Source organism: Pteropus vampyrus, unplaced genomic scaffold (genome assembly GCF_000151845.1).
Source record: "Pteropus vampyrus isolate Shadow unplaced genomic scaffold, Pvam_2.0 Scaffold74, whole genome shotgun sequence".
Classification (NCBI taxonomy): Eukaryota; Metazoa; Chordata; class Mammalia; order Chiroptera; family Pteropodidae; genus Pteropus; species Pteropus vampyrus.
In genome coordinates, this window is record NW_011888855.1 from 5782807 (window position 1) to 5807888 (window position 25082).

Here is a 25082-nt window from a genome sequence, read left to right on the forward strand (position 1 = left end):
GGGGGATTGCTTTGTAAATTACATGTCTAACCACTATGCTGTACACCAAAAACGAACAATACTGAATGTCAGCTCTAAATGAAAAATAAAAAAAGGCAGTGGGGAGAGGTGAAGGGGGAATTAAGAGGTTCAAATTTCCAATAAAACAAGTCCTGGGGATGTAATGGTATAGCATAGAGAATACAGTCAATAATATTACGATAGTGTTGTATGGTGTCAGATGGTTGCTGGTCACTTCTCTAGCTATATACTGAATAACTATGGTGTACACCTGAAGCTAATATATTGTACATTTTAATAAAAACCTTTAAAAACATTTTAAGTTCAGAGTCAAAGGCAAAATATGCTGCAGTGGCACGAAGCAGAGGCCCTAACCAAATCTCTCATCACTGTGACCTTTTCAGAGGTCACCGAGAGCTACTGCACTGCCACCTCAACCACCCAGTTTTTCATGTGAATGTCTCTTTCCAACCCTTTACAACCGGCTTCTGTGTGGCTATGTGAAGTAGTAGTGAGCTGGGGCTTATGTCTGTTTGTGGTGTACTTTTAGTCACAGATCACTGAAATGGTAGTTTTCTTCAAGGTAGAGATTAATCACTTCTCTTGCATGTGGTCCTAAGAAACAAAGAATGCTCAAGACCGAATACATTACATGGCTTCCCCTCCCACTTCTCTGCCTTCTGCATTCAATATACATCCCAGACCCTCACTGCTGTTGGCAAGGGACTAACCTTTAAAGGAAAGCTAAACCCAATAGGAAGGGCATGTTCTACATTTTACATCTGCTATATTTCACCATACCATATAACCTGGCCTTTTCCAGACATGTTTGGACATATCTTTGTAATCAGGAGGCCTACCCTTGACCAGGCTTACAAAATCTAACCACTAGTCCTTGTCCCTGCCCCTTAAGTACCACTGCCTTGCTGAAGCAGTTCTGATTATACTACAAAATACCAAAACAAATTAGACTACTGGGTCACCTCACAGTTCCTAAGACATGCTAAGCTTTGAGGCAGAGGTACTCAGTGGCCTCTGGCATTTCCAAGAGCTTTAATTAGACCTTTCACTTTGGTCTTTCTAGTGTTTGCAGAACAGTACTCTTAACTTCCCTTTCTACCAATGGTGATTGGACTTGCTCGTGGCTGCAGCCTACCATTGTACTAAATCATCTGTTTGAAGAATGCACCTGGTACTGTCCATTAAAGCCTAAATAGACTTTCTCAATGACAATACTCTGGATATCTGAAGCTATCTCAAGTAGTGAAATGAGCCACATAAAGTGGTTTGTTGCATTAGCAGCACTTTAGGCAGAGAAAACACAGCCCAGCTACTTTTCTTAAACCTGTTGGGGATACAAACTACATACAATTTAACTTCATCTATGAGAATTTGTCATTTGCCTTAAAAAAAAAAAAAAAAAAAGTTGTGTTTTTTAAGCATGCAATCACTAGCTATAATTATCTCCTCCTTTACATCCTGGGAGAAGAATTCAAGTCCACATATGGCAGTAGACACAATCTGGAGTGTGCCGTCCAGTCTACTTACTCTTATTTATCACTGATCTTTGTATGTTCGACCTGCAAACAAATTTGTACATTATAAATATCCATAATCCATTTTCCTTCCCTGAAATTTATATATCAGCTAATAAATGCACATTGTAACCCTTTTACAGAACAGCACCTGGACTGCAAGCCAACAGTGCCATTTCAGCAACATCCCATTTTTTTCTACATAGCAGTACCTGTGCAATTAATTACATATAACAAAAGCAGAAATAAAATGTACTTACAGTCCTAAGACACAAGGCTTAAAAATTACAATCGAAACAAACATGGAGATCAACAGGCATGCCCAACATAATACATTTACAACCTTCATAAGGTTATTCAATAAAATAAATGTATAACTGTGAAGGAAAAAACCCTAAATTAGAAAAAAAATTATAAAAGCTAGAAATATGTCAAAAGAATGTGAGAGAAAAGATTAAAGCTTTAATAAAAAAAAAATTTTAGTTCACAGGGAACAATCTACTTCAAAACCAACCAACCTATTACTAAACATTAAGACCCATTTCTAGCAACACATTACGGTTGAAATTAAGGGACTGTTTATTATACAGGACAGATAAAAGTCACTACTAAAACAAAGAGTCACATGGGATATCTTAACTATTTACCAAAACCCACAACTGCCATCAATCACCACAAAACCCAATTTTCTTAAATTTATAGTTAGAAAACTGAGCAGTAGTTCTTAAATCTAGATGTAAACTAAAATCACTTGGGAAACTTAAAAATGCCTGGGCCTTCCTCTAAGCAATTTAAATCACAACCTCTGTGGGCATCAAGGTTGAGAACCACAGAAATAGCCATTCTTTTCCTACTAAGCTACAGCTGTCTTTTTAGGAAAAAAAAAAATCTAATACTGACATGCTACACTTCCATTTAAAACACACCTACTGCAACCAAGAAAAAGTAGTCATCTATGTTTGCTTAGGATATACAACTTAAATGGGCACATTTTACCAATTCTTTTTACCCGTAAGTTCCAAAGCAAACTTCTGCAAGTCCTCAGTATTAAAATACTCAAAATACTTTTAAGTCTTTGATCTTTTTTATTGAATAAATTTTTTAAAAGTTTATTATTTTCTATTTTAATTTGTTACTGATTGAGAAATCAGCAACAGCAATTATATATTTTTAAAGAAAATCAGTATACTTGCCAACACATTTTCTTCACATATTTCATAATCAGGTAGGTTATTAACACTTTCTAATTTAAATGGCTAAAGCCCAGACATTTCTACAACTAGACGATCAAACTCTGATAATCTTTCTAAATCCAACCCATTCTGGCCACAACCCCTATTCTGACACCGCAAGATTTACTTTATAGAGAATATGAACCTGGATGACAGTACGTGTCAATGATAAGAACTGCATTTCCTTTAGAGTCAATTCTATTATCATAGGACCTGAGGAACAGCTGCTTAGTATCTGGATCACTTGTACGCTGAATTACAACTATAACACATTGATAAACTAACTACTTGTTTAGTCAGAGAGAAAGGGCATAAAGGGACAAAGCAAAAAAGAGAGCAGAGAGATGTATTCCTTGTGAAAGCATAAAACAATAAAGTGAAATGGACATATGTAGAAAAACTAAGGACTTTCTGCTTTGGACAATCAACACCACAAGCCATTAAAAATACTGTCGATCAGAGAAGAGATAAAAAGAAAGTGGACTATTTAAAAAATATATAGTGTGTATGTGTATATTTTCCAAAAGCAACTTAGAAAAATGAAAAACTTCCTTGTCAGTTCCAAATTCAACACAGTACAAAGCAAACTTTTATTACTACACTCATACAAGGATTAAGTGTCCTGAAGTCTACCCAGATACCTTAAAATGACCAAATATTAGTTTCCACAGGAGAACCATTTTAACTTCTGAATCCTAGTCAAAGGATAAAAGGGGGAAAAACTTCATCAAGTGCTTAGCACTGCCCTTCATTTCAAATGCCATTTTTGTTCCAAGGTGAATGTACATTAACACTGAACCATGATCCAGCGATAGTATTCTATTTGATTTAACTAGTATCACTTAAAGAGCTTAATACAGGATAATGCTTTAACATCTTTCTTATCTGAGACAAATTTAAGTCTAGATCACATGACAATTAATGTACATATGTTAAGAACTTACCAATCTGTCATTTTAGAGTCCATATAGTATACATAACAATATTTATAACCAGAAACTGCACTGACAAGTAGACACATTAGTTTCTTAAGCTCTACCTGAAAACATGCTGTTTTATTAAAACCTGAAAGACTTAAGTTTCACGTTATATGCTTTTACAGTCAGGTCTCATTGAAGCAGCATACAGATTTCCTTTCTTGCAGACAATATGCAGGAAGAACCCATGAAGAGCACACTGGCAATCTGACAAAGTGTACTACCTAGACTATAAATGAGTCATGAAATTCATCTGAAGAATTCCAAGGAGTTACCAAAGAAATTATGCAGTGGCCTTGATTTTTATTTTTCTTTACCTAGAGTTCTACAAATTCTAGTATTTATCAATTGATGTATCTTTTAAATAAACAGCACCAGTCTTGCCCATTGATACAATTAAAATTTGACTTTCTCAGTTCTTAGTTCACAAGTTTATTATGAAAAACACTGCAGTGCTCTTGTGCAGTAACATCGTCTTACAGGAGGGGGCAAAAAAAACAGTTCTGTTCAAAACAACTCACCAGGTTCTGACAATAACAAAGAACAACATGAGGCTGAGATTTGAGAAGTGAAATAAAACTGAGTGCAGACAAATCATACAATTAAATTAAACGGTATCCCTGAAAATAAACAACGATTTCAAAACTCACAAGTAGAGGGGAGGCCTTGGTACTTATTTTTAAAAATGTTCATTAAGCTCCAATGATTGTTTGCTGCTATCCTTATCTACAGTCATGCTGAGTAAAGCTATAGCTAAATGGAAGTTAAATTGTATTCACGAGGTGTTAATGTTTACATCTTATTATCTGCAGTCTCTCAGAGAAAGCAAAAGTAACTATAAATAGTGCTATGCCAGAAACTGGTTTCTTGACCAACAATGTCGCTTCAGCATGCAATGAACTGGTTCATTCTAAAGTGGTCACGGCTGTTGATGACAAGAGGCTTTGTATTTTTATATGGCACATCTTTTGGTCCGTGTGAAAACAAGTTTTTTAAATGTTAACTATTCTCTGACACTTTGGAGTTACTGTTGCTCTTCCCATTTCCATTAGGTCAATATATGGTTCATGGCAATACTGTACAAGTTTAAAATTTCATTACAGGAAGTAGTCTGGGGTACGACGAGTAACATGTGGCTCGCCTCTACGAGGTGCTGGGTCAAACTGCAAGCTGAAAAACAAGACATATGTGTTATTTATACTCTAAGACACCAATGTACTGACAATCAAAATCAAGAACATTAGTCTTTCAAACTTTACACATTTTTTTCCTAATTTATGCTCATTTCAAGATTAACTAAATCCTAATTATAGCCTAATCATCCATTCATTTAATGATGAGTCATCTAGCTGCACAAAGAGCCAAAGCAACTTTAGCCAGAGAGAATATACTTTTACATACTGGACTGCCTTCTAAGAGAATCTAGAAGACGGGCTCTACTAAATAAATAAAACATGGATTTAAAAGTTAAAAAATTCATATTAAAGTTTACATATGACAACTTTCTACTGATGTTATTTCAAAAATACCACAGATCTGTTTCAAAGGAAATTTAAAAATTAAACTGGAATGGATTTAGCATGAGCTCCTGAACTCCACTGAAACTATATATTCAATTAAGGGCAAACAACTACTCAGGTGAGATACTCACAAAGAGTATTTTAGAGTATCATCAAGTTCCATGATTGCAGCTTGGTTACCACAACGATAACAATAGTTCGGAGCACTGAAAATTGTTACTACGTTCCGGTCATGGCACCAGTTATATCCCTACAAAAAAAAGAAAAAAGATAAAAACATATTTTACTTCCTTATTTAAATAATTAAACGAGACTCCACTCAAGAGAGAACAAAAGATCTCTTTCCCACAATAGGCTTATAAAATAGCAATCTCTGGTTCTGCGTAATTTAATCATTTTCTGTATTCTACACAACTTTAAAAATATACATGTGTTGTATTTTTTCTCAAATTACAAACTGATTTATATAAAAAGCAAAGCCCTAAAAAAAATAGCATGGATCACCAAAGAATAAACTGCTTCTTAAATATGTGGTCTTCTATAAATAGCAGTGTCTCATCAGCTTTGTTACTGCAGTGGCCCCAAATATGATCCAAGAATGAGTATATGGCCATTCCTTGTAGAGACAGACAAATACTCTTAGGAGACCACAGCCTTCTTCTCTCCTCAGTCATTAGAGGAGGGATGCCTCTAGGATTTTCAGCCTTATCCCCTCAAAGTTTGAGTGCATGAGTTACTTCTTAAGTATTGTTCACAAATTTCTTTCCCTATCTTTAGCAAAGTCAGACTTTATTGATAATAACCACAGAATTCTATTAGTATTCATCTAAACAGGACCCTAATTTTAGAAGTATGCTAATTAAATCAACGCTCTATGTTAAGAATTGAGCCATTTCCCCTTTAAGTTTCTTCTTTCAAATCACCTATAATGCTACTATCTAAAAGACCACTTAGAATATTTTGGTTTATTTCGTCCCAATCTCTCCTCCACACACACGCATTAAATATATGAAATAACAAAATTGAGATAATCAACTATTACATTCCCCTCTTTCCTGCTCCCTGAATCTTACTTTCCCACTCTTGAATCCTAAGCACTATCCAGTCAGTAAGAATCTCTGTCAAATTTATGGTGACAAAGGGAGACTAGACTTTGGGTGGTGAGCACACAATACAATATACAGATGATGTATTATAGAACTGTACACTTGAATCTTTTATATCAGTAACCAGTGTCACCCCAATAAACAATTTTTTAAAAATCTGACTACATGTTAACTATGAATTTCATTGTGATCAAAAGATTGAGATTTTAATTCTAGCGTGCACCTATGAAAAGACTCAGGCTATAATGGCAAACACTGGAAGGAATACATAAAATGTACTAATATCATTAATTTAAAACTCCTAATCAAAGAACAGAACATACCTCCATCACCAGCTGGTGAGCTCTAGACACCAATGTGAGGCCATTGGCATGATTAAATGTCTCAGAAATATCTTGTCCAAAGGTGTAACCAGCTCCTCGAGGAGATATACCCCAACCACCACGGTCATCTGGATCTGACCACAGCAAGTCACACATTGGACCCTAAAAAAGCAAGTTAAATTTTAAACTGCCTCTTGCAAAGATAGTTAATACATGATGAGTAATTCATCAGAAGTAGCACCCTACTGTCACACTTTTTTAGTGGTACTTGCTGAAAACAGTAAAAGGTTTTGAAGTTAAAGTCAAATATCTGTGTAAAATAAATAAGTAACTATTTATTTTACACAGATGTCTTTAAGAGGAACATCAATTAGTCCCAATAGCAATGAGCCATAACTAATTGGCCTACAGTATGCAAGTGTCACTGTTAGGCAACACAGTCTGGTAATTAAGATAGAGGCTCTGAAAACATCCTATGTCCTAAGCCCAGTCCCACAACTGCTGTAATCTTGGCACGTTCCTTAATGCTAATTTTTTCTGAAGAATAGGGTCGATGAGAGTGCTCATACTACATGGGGTCCTTTTTGAGAATTAAACGAGAATACATACGATGAACTAAACTACAGTTATCGATTTCTCCTCTAAAAAGTTCTCTGAAAATATTTTATTACTAAATAAAAGTCAATACCTCATGGGGAACTTCTTGTAGGCGATCAAGCGCTCTGATGTGATCCAGTGTATCTATGGATGGTGAGAGGCCACCATGTAGACAGAAAATCTGAAAAGAGTGGTTTATAATATTAATCTCGTCTAAAAGAAACTTCTAACATTCTGGACTAAGCTGCAGGCAGCAGTCCACATTGGCCCCACTGGTATTTGTTTTCTGCTACAAACCAGGCTCGTTTCTGCAGGGTCTATCTTTCTTCCAGCCCACTCTATACTACTAAATATACTCCTATTCTTCCTGATAAACCACCGCTACTACAGACTCCACTTCAATCGGCTCCTCCAAGACAATGTTTCTCTGACCTCACCCTCACTCTAGTCTATTATCTTCCTTCTCAGAGACTTTTCTTGCAATTTCTTCTGCATACTCCTCTACCTGGACCTTAATTACATCTCTCAAATGTGTCCAGAAACAGTCTGAGACCATGGATGGGCTACAGCTTCCATCCCTCTTGTTCCAACAGAGTTCAGGGCCTGATACAAAGAAGTCACTTTAAAAAGGCCCAAAAAAGATGTGAATGTGGAAAAATGAGTTACTGGCACTAAAGTGTTAACAAAGCAGAAAACTGAAAATAATCAGCAATGTAGGTTTTAAGAGGATCTACATACCTGCCCATCCACCAAAGCAGTGAGAGGAAGATAATCAAAAAGATCTGTAAAATATTTCCAAACATTTGCATTTCCGTATTTCCTTAAGCACTCATCATAGAAACCATATACTTGTGTAATCTGTCTGCTCTCATGATTTCCTCGGAGAATGGTGATACGTTCACGGTAACGAACCTAAAACAGCAAAATGGAAAACATGAAATGCTGGCTCCATCAAAAACCAAATGACAATTCAGCAAGCTTTCTACAGGGAAATCCAGAGGGCCAATTTTGTTGAAAACACTTCCCATGCCCCGCATCACAGCAAACTGAAACTACCTATCTACAGACATTTGTCCATGGGGTATGTCAACTCCATCTCAACCGAAACTCCCGCTACCACCACCTTTACAAGCATAATTATCAGCTATAAAACTCCATGATTTTTTTTCAGTAATTTTTAGTAAATTTAGTTATGCAACAACCATCACAATCCAGTTTTAGAACTTTTCCATTACCTCTAAAAGATCTCTCATGCCTCTTTGCAGTCACTCCTGACTCCCACTCCCAGCAACCACTGATTTACTATTAAGATTTGCTTTTCCTATAAATTTCATATAACTGGAATCATACATTATATAGTCTCTCGCGTCTGGCTTCTTTTAATTCACAGAGTATTGTTGAGGCTCACCTGTATATAGATCAGTGGTGCGTTCCTATTTATTGCTACAAAGTATGCCATGTTTTGTTTATTTACTAGTCGGAAGATCTGAATTGTTTGCAGTTAGGGGCTATTATAAATAATGCTAGTATGACCATTTATGTGGCAGTTTTAATATGAACAAATGCTTTCATTTCTCTTGGGTTGATTCCTAAGTTGAGTATAATTGCTGGGTCATATGGTAGGAATATGTTTAACTTTTTGAGAAACTGCCAAACTGTTTTTTCAAAGTGGCTGGAACGTTTTACATTCCCACCATCAACGTATGAAGGTTCTAATAGCTCCACAAATTCACTGACACTTGGTATTATCAGTCATATTGATGACAGCCATTCTAATGGCTGTGATTATTACTTTAATTTGCATTTCCCCGATGATTAATGATTTTGAGCATCTTTTTATATGCTGATTGACCATTTATATCTCTTTTTGGGTGAAATATCCAAATATTTTGTCCATTTTAAAACTATCATCTTACATATTTTAATAAATTTTTTAAATGTATGAATACAAATATTTTCTTAGTATCTTTCTTTTGAAGAACAAAAAAATCTTAATTCTGATGAAATTCAATTTATTAATTTTTTAATGGATTGTGCTTTTGGTATCCTATCTAAGATATCTTTGCCTAACCCAAGGTTACAAAGATTTTCTCCTGTTTTATTCTAGAAGTTTCACAGCTTTAAATCTCATATTTAGGTCTATGATTTAATCCGTATGTATGGTATAAAGTCCATTTTTTGCTAAATAGATATCCAACTGTTTCAGCGCTATTTGTGGAAGTTCCCCCCCAACTCCAACTAGGGTTGCCACAACAAAGTACCATACAGATTGGGTGGCTTAAATAGCAGAAATTTATTTCCTCACAGATCTAGAGGCTAGAAGTCCAAGATCAAGATGTAAGCAGGGCTGCTTTCTTCTGAAACTTCTCTCTTTGGATAGTAAATGTCCATCTTCTCCACAAGTCTTCTATGATCTTCCTTCTGTATCTGTGTCCTAATCCCCAGCCATATTGGATTAGGACTCCCCTATAAGATCTCATTTTAACTTTAATTACCTCTTTAAAGGCCCTTTCTCCAAATACACTCACATTCTGAGATATTGGGAGTTAGAACTTCAACATATAAAATTTGGGTACGTGAGTGTGGCGCAATTCAGCCCATAACACCTTCAAACATGAATTCTTAAAGGTAACATATTCATTCTTTCTCTGAGCAGTGGAATTCAACCTGGGCTTTAAGTACAGGTTAGCTTGCAAAGATGCCTTCATAATATCCAGAGAAACTTTCCATCATTTAATCTAACTCCTTCATTTTATAGATACAGAACACAGCGATCTCCAAAATGTTTTACATTTTATATGGTTCAGATAGCTTCACGAACACACACATTTTATTAATTGCCTAAAATTCAGCTTCTGCCAAAAACCACATCTCACTGCCTCTCTAATATTAGAAGTCTCTGGCAGCCATTTCATCATTCTGCATATTAAAAAAAACTTCTCCCCAAAAGGTAAAGTCAAAATTTCTTTTACAGGAAAGGAAGAAGGCTACCATCCTAAAAGCTCCTTACCATTTCGTTTAACCTTCAGATCTTTGTATATTTCTCAAAACTGTAACTAATGTAAAGCAACTTGCTTTAATTATCATTTCTATTGTTTTAGATCGTCATGTCATGTTAATGGCTGCAAACTAGTCCACTGAGATTAATCATAAATTAGAAATTCACTTACTGTTGAATACGTAGGTCAATTATTTTTCTGACATTAAAAATAATGCTGCAATTTATGTTTTCATATAAAGCTTTTTTCCTCTTGTATTTAATTTTTTAAATTATAGGATTGCTGTGTCAAAGACAAACATTTTCACATCTGATGTTTTGTTCCTTTAAAATATTTCAAAAGTATCTAGAAAAGTAATTATATTACTTCTCCATACTCCAACTTATTGAACCAAAATTTCTATTTGACAAGCCCTTTAACATTTTTTCAAATAATCTGACTTGAAGTATTCTCTTTCTGACAGAATACCTTTTCTTTTTGTTCTGTACCATCCCCTTACTCAGAATGAAGACAGACCTATGATTTACTTATAAATCCCAAACCTTAATACTTGCATCCCTAAATGTGGAGTTTTATTTCTAAAGCCTAACATTCAGATGGAGAAAATCACAAATCACTGGAAGAAAAAAAAAAAAATACAAGAAGACTGTTTGACCAGTATAAAATGCCCAAACAAGATGAAATTACCTTAAGAGCTACAAGCAGAGTAACTGTTTCAACAGAATAATATCCTCTGTCAACATAATCTCCCATAAACAAGTAATTTGTATCTGGTGATTTGCCACCAATTCTAAACAGTTCCATGAGATCATGAAATTGCCCATGCACATCTCCACAGACAGTGACTGGACATCGAACCTCTTGCACGTTGGATTCTTTTGTCAGGATTTCTTTAGCCTACAGATGGAGGAAAAAATAAATCAATATATTAGGCATTAAACAACATTAACAAAGATATGTTTATTTACACTTAATGTACTTAGAGGGCAGGCTCAGTATAAGATAAAATTACCAGCAATTATGCCCATTAAAATAAGAGGGCAAGATATGGCTGGAATTCTATTCCACTATGTCTCCCAATACCCAGAAAAAAAAATGTTAAGAGATGCATAGCCCCGTTACTCTCCTAAGTACCAGGAGTTTTTAGGCCTATCGGTAGCCATCTAAGAAAGTACTAAAGAGATTATTATCAGCTGTCATGTAAGACAATGAAATGGAGCAGACATTCAGGTACCTAGGTTCTTAGCTTTAGACTTCTAACTATAATGCTGGCACTCCACAATTTCAGGCTATGAGGAAAGGTTTCTTAGTCCTGCTTGATTTTAATTTTTGGGACACATTAAAATTTTACCTGTATGTTAATGTATTTTTTACACTTTATACCGGAATATAAACTTCTTGTTTTACAATTGTGACTATTCAATATATAGTCTTCATGCTTTTAGAAAATTGTTTGGCAGCATATGCACTTCCCCACATTATCACAAATTACTTTAAAAGGTAACATAACATTACTTTTAAAGGTAATATAACATTTCACTCAGTACTCCTTCCTTCACTCATCACACATTTTTTGATTATTTACTGTATGCCTGAAATTAAAAGAGCACCGGGAGACAAAAACTCATTTGCTGAACTACCCAAGTGATACTATGTGCCAGGTCACTGGAGGTATGGTAAACAACAAGATAGGTGATTCCCACTGTGGGGTGGGGAGAGGGGAAGGCCCACAAAGAAGTAACCAAGTAACAAAGTACAGACTGTTAAATGCCAAAAAGGGAGAGAGTAACTGGTGGAGATCACTTTAAATAAGTTATCAAAACAAACAAGAGAGCCCATAAGAACACACAGTACAGCAGGAGAGGCAGACAATAAAAAATGATCATTATAAAAGAAAGGGCCAAGTGGTGAGACATGTTAGAGTTAAGTAGCAGTATTCCAGGATCACAATCCCTGGGACAACTAGGAAAACTGCCTGAGGTACAAAGAATGGGATGAGTTAAGTTACAGGAAGAGGATGGAAGTAGGAAATGGGACAAGGTCCAATAAAGGCAGATGCAATCATGTATATAAAGGCCCAATAGTTAAAGAGGAAAAGGTTAATATGGCTGAAGCATAACATGAAAGAGTAGAGCAGAGGGTGGACTGGGGTAGGGGTAGGGTAACTGACTGCCCTGGTTTTAGCACTCAAAGTCCCGCATCCCAAGAAATGCCCAAACAAATTATGACAGTTGGTCACCCCAGGCAGGAAATGTAGGGAAAGAATGGAACATGAATATAGACTGAAGAAGTCTAACCAAAGTGGTATTAGAACAAAGATCCACTGGCAGGAAATTTAATGAGTGAATTTAGAATTTTGGAGGTAGAGCTATGGATGTGGACATCTAAGATAGATTAGAACTTAAAGGCTGCTAATATTCAGGGGCCAATCCACAGAAGTCTTGCCTAGTCCCTTTTCAAAATGTATCTCAAATCCATCTGCTTCTATTTTTTTTTGCCACTACCCTGTTCCAAGCCACTTCCACACTGAACTCCCTGTTCCATTTTCCTGCTTCCAATCTATTTTCCATACAACGAAGAGCTTAAAAAATGTTCACCAGATTCATTTTACTCACAAATGCGTACACAGCACCTTGCTAGAACAAAGCATGAGATGTAAAAGACACTTAATATGTAAATAGGTAAAAGCAGTAAGAAAAGATGTCCAGGTATCTAGGTAGAGGACAGAAGCCTGAAAAACACAGGGAATTTTATCCTTGCATAGAGGGAGGCAGCATCCACCCATCAGGGAGGGGTATTAGAGAAGCTACATGACTTCCTCAGGGAGAGCCTGATTTCAGTTTTAAGCCATTAAGGTAAAAGAAATTTGTTCTGTGAATGGGTTAAAGGTATTTACTTCATATAGTCAACCAACATTTATCGAGTACCTCTTCTGTGTGCAACCAGTATTATGAAATAGTGTTCTAAAATGTACAGTGGTAGGCTAAGGGAAGTCAAAACGCTGCAACATGGGGGTGAAATTATCAGAGAACTGTTGCTAATGAGCCTTTGCTCCTTACATTTTCAGTGACAACCAAGTATGACAAAGACTGGTTTTAAGGCAGTGGTATGCAACCTTCACCACACATTAAAAATCACTTGGGAAGCTCTTTTAGAAAATATAGAAGCCCAAGCTACTTTTCTCCCAATTAAGAATCTCCAGGGGTGGAATCCAAGCATCAATAATTTTTTAAGTGTCCCCTCCCCACCCCAAATTGGTGCTTTCAGGTGCAGCCAATTTAAGAACCACTCTTTTCAAGTCTCCAAACATTCTGGGGAGCCTATTTCAGTACACTCATCAATCACCGATATCCAAAATTAATTATTTAACATTTTGAAATGTCTCAAAAAAAGTCTCAAAAAAAAAAAAGATATTTCTTAAATACACATACCTATGTCTCTAATGTAATTCTAACCTCTTCTGATTTATTATTACTAAAAAGCAGAAGTTTACTAGGCATATTCTATTACTAACTCTGTTTGGCATTAATACCATGGCTAGTGTTTTTAGCATCTAGTGCTTCTAAACTTCTAAACCTGGGAAAGCCAAAGCTTGCTCTTTCCTTCCTACCAAATTCAGACCAGAATAATAATTAAATCCTGGAGAAAACAGTAGTATGTATCAGATGCAATTAAGTACATTTTAACAACAAAGATTAAAGCTTACAAAGATCAATTTTAAGTATGCTTTTTGGTGGGGTTTTTTTTTTTTTGGTCTCAACTATACCGAAATATATTATCACATAACATCAGAACAATAAAGGCTGCAGATGTCCTTGCTAAATATTTTACAATCAGGAAAATTAATCATAGAAAAAGGGAGGTGAGAAGCTGTGCTATCACAAAAAGTCAGGCATTTTTTAAGTCCCAGAAGTACCCAAAGAACCCTGAAATGGGTCACCTAATAGGACATCTAACGAGTCACCTTTAGAGCCTGCAGGCATTCATCAACTTATCTGTTCCAAAGGTAGCTATACAACTTCGACTTTCTAGTTTAACACTCAAAGCAAATGGTAGAACCAGACTTTCAAGGTAACTTAATTAAGATTAGAGATTTTATAAAAAATTTTAATAACTACCTTTTCACTCTGGTATTGTTATAATTTAAAGCCTCATGTCACCTGAATTATGCACAGAAGCAAAAGCAAAACACACACATACCAATTTTTCTTGTTTCCCCTAAAACATTTTCCAGGCCTTCAAATGTCTCAGCTAACAAATAATTAATTTAAAAAAAAAAATTAAGATCAAGTTTTTAAAAAATGTGTAATCACCATACTGATTTTTTATCTACTGGCACACTACTGAAATTCAGTCAAATGGTAAAGAAGGAAATGATTACATTCAAGGGAAAAAAATTCATATAAAACTTCCTAGAACAAGATTAAAACACAAACAGGCTATTCCATTAATAAGAGCTTAACATAAGTAACTACAGGAAGTTAAAATTTTATACCATCCTAAAATCCAAACAATTTGGAGTCACTTTAAGGAAAGCAATCTTCAGGAACATTAATTTATATTCAACGTCCTCTCGGCATTCTGAGTTTGGATTCAGAAATCTCACAACTTTATTTTTCAACCTACTATAAAACAATCAGGTATAAAAGATAAATGACCTATACAGATTTGTCTGACATTCTTAGATACAAGCCAACCCTAACCACGATAATATGAAATTACAAACAAAGCAGACTTAAATTAGACCGCACATATCATCCGAGCCTAGATTTTTTCATAGAATAAAAAAACATAAACCAACAAGATTCACCACTTACAAAAATTTCATTTCCTTAAGGGCTCACAATAGCGATATCATTTTTATTTAACCTATATCATAGAAAAAGACATGCAATACACTTATGCATTTTTATTAAATCAAGAAAACTTTTAAAAAGACAAAATGATTACAACTACGGTAAAATTATTTGTATAAAGACTGAAAAACATTAAAATGTTTATGGCTATGTTTTAATCCTACCACATCAACAGAAAGTACTCTTCATATATTCCAGTTTTTACCTCTACACAGACCTCGTTTCATTTTGTGTCCTAACATTTCATATTTACTAATCCAATTTCCTACAGCATTATAATGATCATTTTAATATGCCATATAATATCCTCCTGAACAGATCTATGTATGTATTAGTATTCATTTAAATTATTTCCTTTCAGAAAATTTTCACCTGTGGGATTACAGAGCAATCCCACACGTACTATAAAACTACACTATGCTTTTTAAGTTAGTGGTGGAATGTGCAAGAACTACTGCCACCGAAGCAGTAAACCAGCACGTTTATCTGCTTTGTCCTTAGTTCCACCACTCCAAACCCATCTGCCAAGGACCCTGAACGTGGGGCAAAGCAAGACCTTCCAGCTGGATCCCACCCCCCGCCCCAATTTTGGTTGACTTGGCACCTCCTAACAACCTGAACATGATGTCTTATCTTAAGCAACTGCCTTAAGCGGTCAATGGGCTGCCTGTCTGACCATTTCTGCAATGAACTTGCTGCACCTCTTGGTGGACTACCTGGGTATGGTTTAAGAATTGAAGAGCTAAGTGCCATCAACAGTAGCAGCAACAGAATGGAGGTCAAAACAAAGTGAGACCTGCCAAAAAGACATCCCCAGCTTGGGGAGTGAGTTCAGAGAGTGGAACAAGTAGCCAATTCACTGCCCCCACTAGCACCTTAGTCCCAGCCATTTCCAGCAGCAGTGCTCCTTTGTCTTTCTGGAGTCCAACTTCCATCTCCCACTGTCATCCCTTGCCCACCTCCTCTTCCTGCATGCAGAGATCTTATCCCATTATCTATACTCAGGCTTCAGGTCAGGGATATGCTGGCTCAACTTCCTACTTTAGGAGCATGGATTGTGGATCTTATTTGATCCCTATGCATCATCAGCTTTCTGGACTAGAGGCCACACTCAGCTCCAAGGGTACCATTGAGGTCACCAGCCATCTCAATCAGTCCCCGGCTTCTCTTTCCATCCAGGGATACTGAGCTTCAAGCTTGGGTTTTAACTCAACCATTGATTGAATTATAAGGACCAAACTGCCTCCTGGAAGCTTAACTTTAATGCTGACTTCTTGGACCATAAAGATTAGACATTCTCGTGGAAATTCCAGGTTTTGTGAAGACCTGTAGAACCTCTTTTTGTGAGTGATTTAAAAATATACTGAACTAAAACATTCCAGTTTTAGCCAGGCATTGGTTAAGAGTCAGATAGGATGATGCTCAGACTCATCTTCTGATCAATTTTCTGGAAGGCAGGGAAGGGAAAGTGAAGATTCTTAGAGGGGCCCACCAACCAGTAACCGGAAATGGACAAATCAGCCTACTGAAGATCCTGTTATAGTTTTAGACCATTGGTTTTCCTGATTCGCAAAGTGATCAAAAGCATTCTAGTCCTGTGCAACCCAAACACCACCGAAAATAAACAAAACTAAATTGTGAGGTAAAGGAACGAACACCTCCATAAATTGTGAGGTAAAGGAACGAACACCTTCATAAACAGAGGTGTTCCAATGTTTTAGCCAATCCTTGGCTGAATCTTAGGAATGGGCAGTGTCTCAAGCTCACTCATGTTTCATGACCAACTGTTAGCTGGCATTGAACAACTTTTCAGGGCTGGGTGAATTGCGCAACCGATTGTCCTATATGCACTACTTTATTTAAAAAATCATGTCTATAAGGAGTCAATATGTAGTTTAAGACACAATCAGTGCTACATCGGTGGTTTTTAATCTGTGCTATACTTCAAAACTATGACCTCCTGTTATTGTACGTAACCCTGAACTCCATCTCTGCAGGGGTTCTTCTGTGATTAAACAAGCTATAATTATAAGGAAAATTCAGAGCAACCAACACTTATCAAAAAAGACTACCTTTGGCTGCAGGTAAGCCTGCACTGAAACTTTTACAACAAAAATGTCTCTGAACAAGGAGAGTGACAGAAGAGAAACAAAAGGACACTAATTCATCTGTAATTTACTGCTGGTAAGCCTAGCAGTAAAGAAACATTGGTCAATTCCTCTGACTGATGAATTTATAAACTGAGATGGTTGTTTATGCTTGCAGATGTTAACTGGAAAAGTTATGTATGCATAAAGCTTTTCTTTCTGGATTTGGCAGATATGTATAATCACATTAAAATGGTTCTAACACACACACACAAACACTGGATTACACCCAATTTGTTATGCAACAACAAATGGAAGAATGTACTTATTTCTCAGCTATTTCAGATACAAAATGTTATCTCCTGATTTAAGTGGCACTTTTCATTTCAGAGTTCAAACTTTATTCCATGTTTATTTACTACCAGTTCTTTCTGCTCTTGTACAAATTGTCCACACATGTTCTTTGAGTATTCAGAGAGCTGGATGGTGTTCTTATGTATTTTTCTATTAAAAACCTGATGATTATTAATTCTAATGTTCACTGGAACGCTAGTTCAGATAAATTCAACATTTCATACTCTAATCATAGTTAAGTACATCTTCGACCAATGTAGCCATAAAGACATAAGTTGGGAAAAATGCAACTTCTGAATTTTACTTTTCAGTTTAAACAGAACAAAATAATTAAATTTGAAAGCAGGAACACATTTTTTCAATATCCTAAGAACTTCATTTTGCTTAATACTGCTTTTAGAAAAACGTAGGTTTCTTTGATTTTCATAACTACAAAAAAATTACGGTCCATGATAAATTAGAGTATATGGTTAGATTTTTATTTTGGTGTGATACATAAGTAGGACATATTACTAGCCCTGGAAGCAAATGAATCTTCAGTTAATTATCTTTAATTATCAAACCTTTCTTCATATTACTTGTCTTTCATTAATTATACTTAACAGATACCTCTAATATTTTTATGGAACAGTTTGGTCTTCTTTGTTAAAATCAAATAATTATCTTCACCTCTGACCAAAATGAATGATCATTTTCCAAAAAGTCATATGCCTCATATGGAAAAGACTGGCCTCAATCTTTACTAATCAACCTACACATGTGCATGACTTACACATTCTCAAACATTCCTGCACATGGGGGAAAAAAGTTAATCCACTAAACTAATGTTGCTACATACACAGCTGCTTAAAAATTCTCACAACAATCATCATGAACTAGATTTAACCATTCCTGATCTGTTTCCTCTCTCATCTGTAAAAGGTGAGTTGGCCTACGAAGTCTTTAAAGTTCCTTCCAACACTAAAATTGTACTCTCTCCTAAAGTACTTAAGTCTTTTTATAAAAAGTCAGAGCTACCCAAAAAAATAGGTGGGCATCTCTGTTAGTTTACAGACAATGGGGACGGAGAAATAAAATGTACTTGATCACCACTAGAACAAATGTTCTAAAACTTTTCTTATCTAGAGTTCAACAAGTTCAACCTTCTGACTAATCTGAAACCATATTAGAGCAAAAAATAAGCTAACAAATCCCTATGATGTTATTTAGACAAAGCTAAATACTGAAAACTAATAATGCATATAATGAGGGCTTAATAAATTCTGGCTGACTTTCAAAAACAAATGTATGGTGTCACATAGCTAATAGCATCAATGACATTCTATAACCTTTGTCAACTACACTTTGTATATGACTTTAGCTAGATAAACAGTTTCCCAGGAGCACTCCAGAACAAAGGTTCTCAACCTTCTTTCAGGAACCTCAACAACAGAAGGGTGAAAATTCCAATCTATAGTAGTAACTAAATGACTAAGGCAGAGGTGGTGACAGGGAGTGCCATAGTGACAGGCCAACTGGTCAGGTACAGTTTAGATACCACATCTGTCATTGCCTTATTCATCCATTCCAAACCAATACATAAGTAGGCAACAGTAACTTTGTACTGTGAAGAAATTAAACAGTTAACCCCAGATTGATCCTTTACAATTCTTTCAGACCCCAGCCATTTATTGACAGCCAGACCTCTATTTCAGCCTATTCTACCACTTCTGCTCCAGACGCTGAAAGAAAAGCTATTTAAAACAATGAAAAAGCAAATCTTTCCCCTTCCTAGTTCTAGTGCAATTCAGATCTCACTCTAACAGAACAGTACGGGCTGAGAATTTTTTAAAACAAGGATGGTAATGAGAAATGAAGAAAGAAAAGAAGTGGAAATAAGAGGAACAGATCGAAGGAGAAAGGAAAGAGTCAAAAAGGGGTGGCTGGGGTAGGTGTGGGGTTCCTGCCACACATGACTTTTCCTTTCTCTCCTCAGCACCCTCAAAAAAGACCCGTGCCTATCATTACTTCAACCCAAACCCAACATCTCCTGGTTTTCCTCTAAACTAAATAAAGACTAATACTCCACAGGTAACTGACAAACATAACTTACAATAAGATAAGGAAATATTTGCTGTCATAAAAAAGGGGAAACACCAGACTGGTGATGCAAATGTTATCTCATACATTACTGCAGTCCCCACCATTCCTTTTACAGTATGAGTTTCACCTTAGCCGTACTACCAATATTTGCAGACACAACTCTTGACTCTGAGAAAACAAAGGGAGAGTTGGGGGACCTGTGTATCTGAATAGGACTGTTTGCCTTTTCAGTGTTTCCTCATTAAGTCAACTCAAAAAACTGTATTACTGCTTCATGCCTGGAAAATCATGAAACACAGGGACAAACAGCCTTGACTGTAGAAGCTATGAGGATAAAAAGAAAGGCATTTTACAAGCTGTAATAAACAATATTAATGTCAGTTATGCTTTATTGGAATATTTTGAATGTAGTCTGTGGATCACAATTTATGCTGAGAAGACAGAAAATAAATTGGAGGTTTCACCTCATTAACATTATCTGAGGGGTAAATGCAGTTAGTCACATCCAAAAGTGAACAATAATTATTGTTTCCTCCTCCAAGACAAAGTCAAACGACAGTATGGGGCAGGAATAGGGAGCTTTCAAGCAATCAAAATAAAAGTTAATTTAAGAGCTGTTGATTCTATAATTCATTTTGGCCCCAATTCACCTGCATCTTTCATTATTAACACTACCTCAGAAAGGAGGAGGGCTGTGAAGCATGACTAGAACATAAGTCTTAGTAGAATCCATAAGCCTAAGCAATCTCAATTTAGCCCTTGCAGTCAATAACTTTACCTTTCTGAGCCTCTGGTTTCTATCTGTAATTGAGGACAATAATTGTCTCAAACTCAAGAGACTGCTCATGTGAAAGTATGATGAAAACAATATTCTGTACCATGCTTCCATGCCAACTGTTTGTTCTCAATATTCAAATTGCTTTTATGGAAATGAACCAAACATTTTAATTTAAACACACACAGACACGCAAAAATATATCACCCACTTCATAAAGGAATTTATCCTTGTTCAAATATTTTGCAGCTCATTCGATTAGAAGGGGGGATTTGCTTTTTTCATACTCATGTAATAAATGTTAAAACTAACTGAAGACTTAATGACTGACTGCATTTTATTTATAGTGCTTGTAGAGCAATGGAAAATAGCATACCTAGTTAAAGAACTCCTTTGGAGGAAAAAAAAAACAAAAACAAAACAAAAAAAACCCTGGCTATCAAACAACATTCTCCACAAGTTTGGTAAGACCTGAAAGCACAAAGCCAAAAATCATATCTAAATTAAACCACTGCTAAAGTCACATAATAAAAGACTGTTTACTCTAGTTAACTGGAAGGCAAGTTGACACTAATATTTTCTTCCAGTCTGGAGATGGAAACATACTAGTCCAGTCATACAGCTGTAGTAATGTTATTGACTATAGAACTGTACCTTAGACAAAACCGCATTCGCTTGCCACTAATTTTTAAACAATCAACAAATTATGATCCCCAAAATGACAAGGTACACTAGACACACTCAACAACCTTGGCTTTGATATAAACCTTAATCACATCTTGGGGGCGGGGGAGGATTGACTAGTTAACAACAAAAACACATTCACTCTTGTCTATAAATACACATTTGGGTTCTCTGCATTTTGAACATCTACCACTATTAATTGCTGATGGGATACCATACTAATGGCCTCTGCCATTTTTAATCATATTAACCTCTTACGGTATACTTCCATCTTTACAACTTTAAATATTTCATTCAGATCAGGCATTTTCAGGTGTATAGAAGCATTAAAATTATCATTCCTTCTCGTAATCAAAATTATCAGCTATTACCAAATAGCTATTTCCAATGTCTTTTCCTTAAAAAAAAAAAAAAAAAAAAAAACTATTGTACTAATGAAAAAAATTCCCTCAAGAGTTTCAAAATATGTGGCTTTCATCAAATGTGTTATTGGCCATACAAATATTAACACAGTAAAAAGAGAACTTTTGTTTTACTAGAAAGACCTGTACAAAATAATTTCAAGTCATGTATCCTAACTCATCCCATATACCTAAAAAACTGTCTTCAAATTAATTTAGTTTGGAAGGTTAATAATATAATACCAAAAATTGAAATAAAAAAAGTTAAGACAATATGAGAGCTGTGTGTTACTCCCCAAAAGGATCCATTTCTTGGACACCTAACTTCAAATATTATTTCCATCATTTTGGCTCTAAGAACTAAAATCTGGACATGCTGGGTTAGCAATGGAGATCTAAGCGTAACCTGATTAATCTCACTATGTCTTAGTTTTATAAAGACGTGGAAAACAACAAACATTTACCACCCCATCTTAGCATCCAGTATTATCTTCCAAAGTCTCCAACATAAACCCTCTACTTTCTTGGTCCAGCTACTACTGATTTCCAAATAGATTCAGGCTTCCTGGAAATAAACATGATTATTCTGCATTGCTTTCTGTCCTTCTCATTAGAATAAGCAATCCTGCATATGCAACAGGAATTCGGTATTTAAACACAAAGTACTAATTAAAAATGGAATTGTATAATCTCAGATTAGAACAGACCTTGGAACATGTTTTATCTCTAGATTATAGACAAAAAATGTCGACCAAATGAAGTGGTTGCCTCAAGATCAATCACGATTACTCTGTGGCACAAAGAGAACTAGTGTCCAGGTCTAACTCCAAGTCCAGTGGTCTTCTAATTACATCGTTACCTTTCTTCCAATATTTTCTATACAAATGACGAGTTGTCTACCCAACTACTGGCTCATAGTCTTTATGTAAAGTACTAAATTCTAAAAGGTTTTAAAATCATCACTTACAGTACATAGAAATTAAGACTTGATGATATACATTAAACAATTGTTAAAAAGCATATTTCTAAACCTTTAAAACAAATACCATCCTCATTTGATGCAAAAGAATTGAGGGTCAAGAAGCAACAAAAGACTCAATACACTGCAACCATTAAAATGCAGTTCCAACAGATGATGTACCACCTCATCAACTAGGAGAGATGAGTTTTGTTCAGGTTCCAGATAAATAAATCTGAATTTGATTCACTTAAACTGCAATTTACAGCAGAGTTTCTGAGAAAGCCTGTTTTAGGAGCATATACACCAAACTCATGAATCTAATTATCACATCAAACCACAAACGAGTCAGCATACTTGCTCTCTAATAACTTCACTAATACAAAATGCTAATGACATTCCATGATTCCGTAATAAATGAAATGCTGCAAAGTTAATTTTGAAAAGGAAGTTAATATAGGCTACAAGATTCCACTCTCAACAAGCTGAAATAAAATATTTAAACACTAAGCACAATGTCTGGAATACAATAAAGGCTCAATCAACAGCTATCGTCAGTACTACTACTACTACTTAAAGCCACAAAAATACAAGCAAGTAACTTTCCAAAAAAAAGAGTCAGGATACAAAATTTGCTCCTCTTGCTGTTGTTCATTTTAAAAATAAATGGCAAAATGCCAAATACATTAAGCTTAGAGAAGGGTTTTACACCACCCAACTTGTCAGCATATAAATCACAGATTCAACTGACACTTGATTTTGAATCTCGAAACTCCTTATGTAGTATGACTCACCAAATTCTCCATTTCTCCCAACTATGAAAAATAAGTCATACTCCTCCCTATAACTACCACCGTGACCTTCATAGAAATTAGATTAATGATTTTTAAATCCTTAAAAAATACGCTTTAAAAAAAAGTCTCTGAAAAAAATTGCTCGGTTTTAGCACAAACCACCCACGACAGAACTAACTAAAGCTGTGTGACCTTTGGATAGGTCCTGGGATCTGGCCTACAAGCTTGCCTTTTGGGGGATCCTCTGGACACCTTTGGAGCAAAGAATTAGTCCTGAGTACAAGTAAAAAGCCTCTTGGCCACCTCACAGTAGAGTTCTAGGCCGTATTCTCAGGCCTTAGAACCTAAGTCCTCTTATCTTACCAGGATCACAAAACCGTCTCCAACACTGACACACAGGGTCTCGGCTCCCACACCACCCCTCCCGATGCCACGGCCGGGAGGCTCGGAAGCCCCTGAGTTGGATGAACGGCGCCATTTTAGACGGCGGTGGCAGCAGCAACCAATCCCTGCTCGAGAGGCAGGGGGCGCCGGGTCGCCCGGGAAGCGCCGCCGGGCCGCACCGTGCCGGACGCCAGTCTGAGAGGTTCGGGGGGTCCGGGCCGGCGGCCTCCGCCATGTTGCACCCTCCCCACGGCCGCCTCCTTCTCGGCGGGATCAGCCCGTGGCGGCTTCCGCAACCGAAGTGCAGCTCACCTTCTCGCAGAGGCTCTTGACCTGGGACTCGGAGAGCTGCTTGCACTCGTTCAGCTGCTCGATCCACTGGTCTAGCTCCTTGGTGAACACCTTCTCGTCCATGATGCCACCCGCCCGAACCGGCTGCCGCTCCGCGCTACTCCCGCGCCGCCGCCCGCACACGGGCCACACGCACACGCCGCCGTCGGCTGCCGGGGTACTTGTGTGGCTACTGGCGGTTGCTCGGCGCTAGTGCTGGCCCGCTCGCTCTCCCCACAGTGCTCGGCCACCGGCCGCTGCCCTCCTCCGCTCGCCCTAGCCCCGGAGCTCGGTTCTCTGTAATGGCGGCCGCTGGCGTGCTGACGTCACACCCGGCGTCAGGAGGCGGCGGGGTGCGGAGGGGTAGAAGGGCCACGGAACCAGCTGCGCAACTGCAGGGCCAACCTTGGTCCGCCGCCAGACCGGAGTGGGGGCGGTACCAGGGGCTAAGGCGCAGGCGCTACGTAGCCGGCTGGTAACTGTGGCACCTTCGGTTTTAGGGCGTGGTCCTCCAGAAGGGTGGGGTCCAGAGGAAAGGGAAGACCGAGCCCCAGAACGCGCGGCGCTCGCAACTGGGAACTGAGCTAATCGCGGAGCACTAGCCTACGCAGGGCGGGAGCGGATCTGGCGCAGGCGCAGATCTGGCGCAGGCGCAGTCATGACGGGAGGGGGCTTCCCAGCTGCCTGAGACCTTTTCCCAAAGGTGTTACGCGCCTCGTCTCTTTACCCGGCTACTGCAGCCAGATCACGGAAACGGGAGTCGAGAACCCCCACGGCTCTTCCATGGTGCAGCAGCACTGGAATTGCATGGGATTCCCACATCTTTGGGGGCAGGAACGGGCGCCGAGTGGTAGCCTGGTTGGAGGCCACCTCCGCCTCTGAGTGGCACCTTGTAATTAAGTTAGTCGTAGGCGGAAGAGGGTGTACCTGACCCGGGAGTGCCGCGCAGTGCATCTGACTCCCCCGGCACACACTTGTCCTCGGACCTAGGTATCTCGTCGGGCGCGATGGCTGGGCCGCGACTTAGGCTTCTCTCTGGGCCTTGGACTTTGCCTAGCTTCCGCAGGCCCCTCGCAGCCTCGCCCGTT

The 25082-nt window shown here is 37.5% G+C and overlaps 1 protein-coding gene and 1 pseudogene across 2 annotated transcripts in view; one reads left to right on the forward strand and one right to left on the reverse strand.

The window, feature by feature from the left end:
• Positions 1-3333: 3333 nt before the first annotated feature.
• Positions 3334-25082, reverse strand: part of PPP2CA (protein phosphatase 2 catalytic subunit alpha) — a 22825-nt gene continuing 1076 nt past the window's right edge. The window contains exons 1-7 of one of the 2 annotated variants that reach the window (XM_011362311.1): positions 23977-24471; positions 10977-11186; positions 8029-8202; positions 7382-7471; positions 6694-6855; positions 5396-5514; positions 3334-4914 (exon numbers count right to left, since the gene is read on the reverse strand). In XM_011362311.1, the coding sequence (XP_011360613.1) occupies positions 4842-4914; positions 5396-5514; positions 6694-6855; positions 7382-7471; positions 8029-8202; positions 10977-11186; positions 23977-24078 (930 nt within the window). In that variant the 5' untranslated portion in view covers positions 24079-24471 and the 3' untranslated portion in view covers positions 3334-4841. Of the gene's footprint in view, positions 4915-5395; positions 5515-6693; positions 6856-7381; positions 7472-8028; positions 8203-10976; positions 11187-23976; positions 24472-25082 lie in introns of those variants that run through there. The other variant, XM_011362312.1, reaches the window with a different exon arrangement.
• On the forward strand, positions 15872-21213 carry LOC111741140 (annotated as a pseudogene).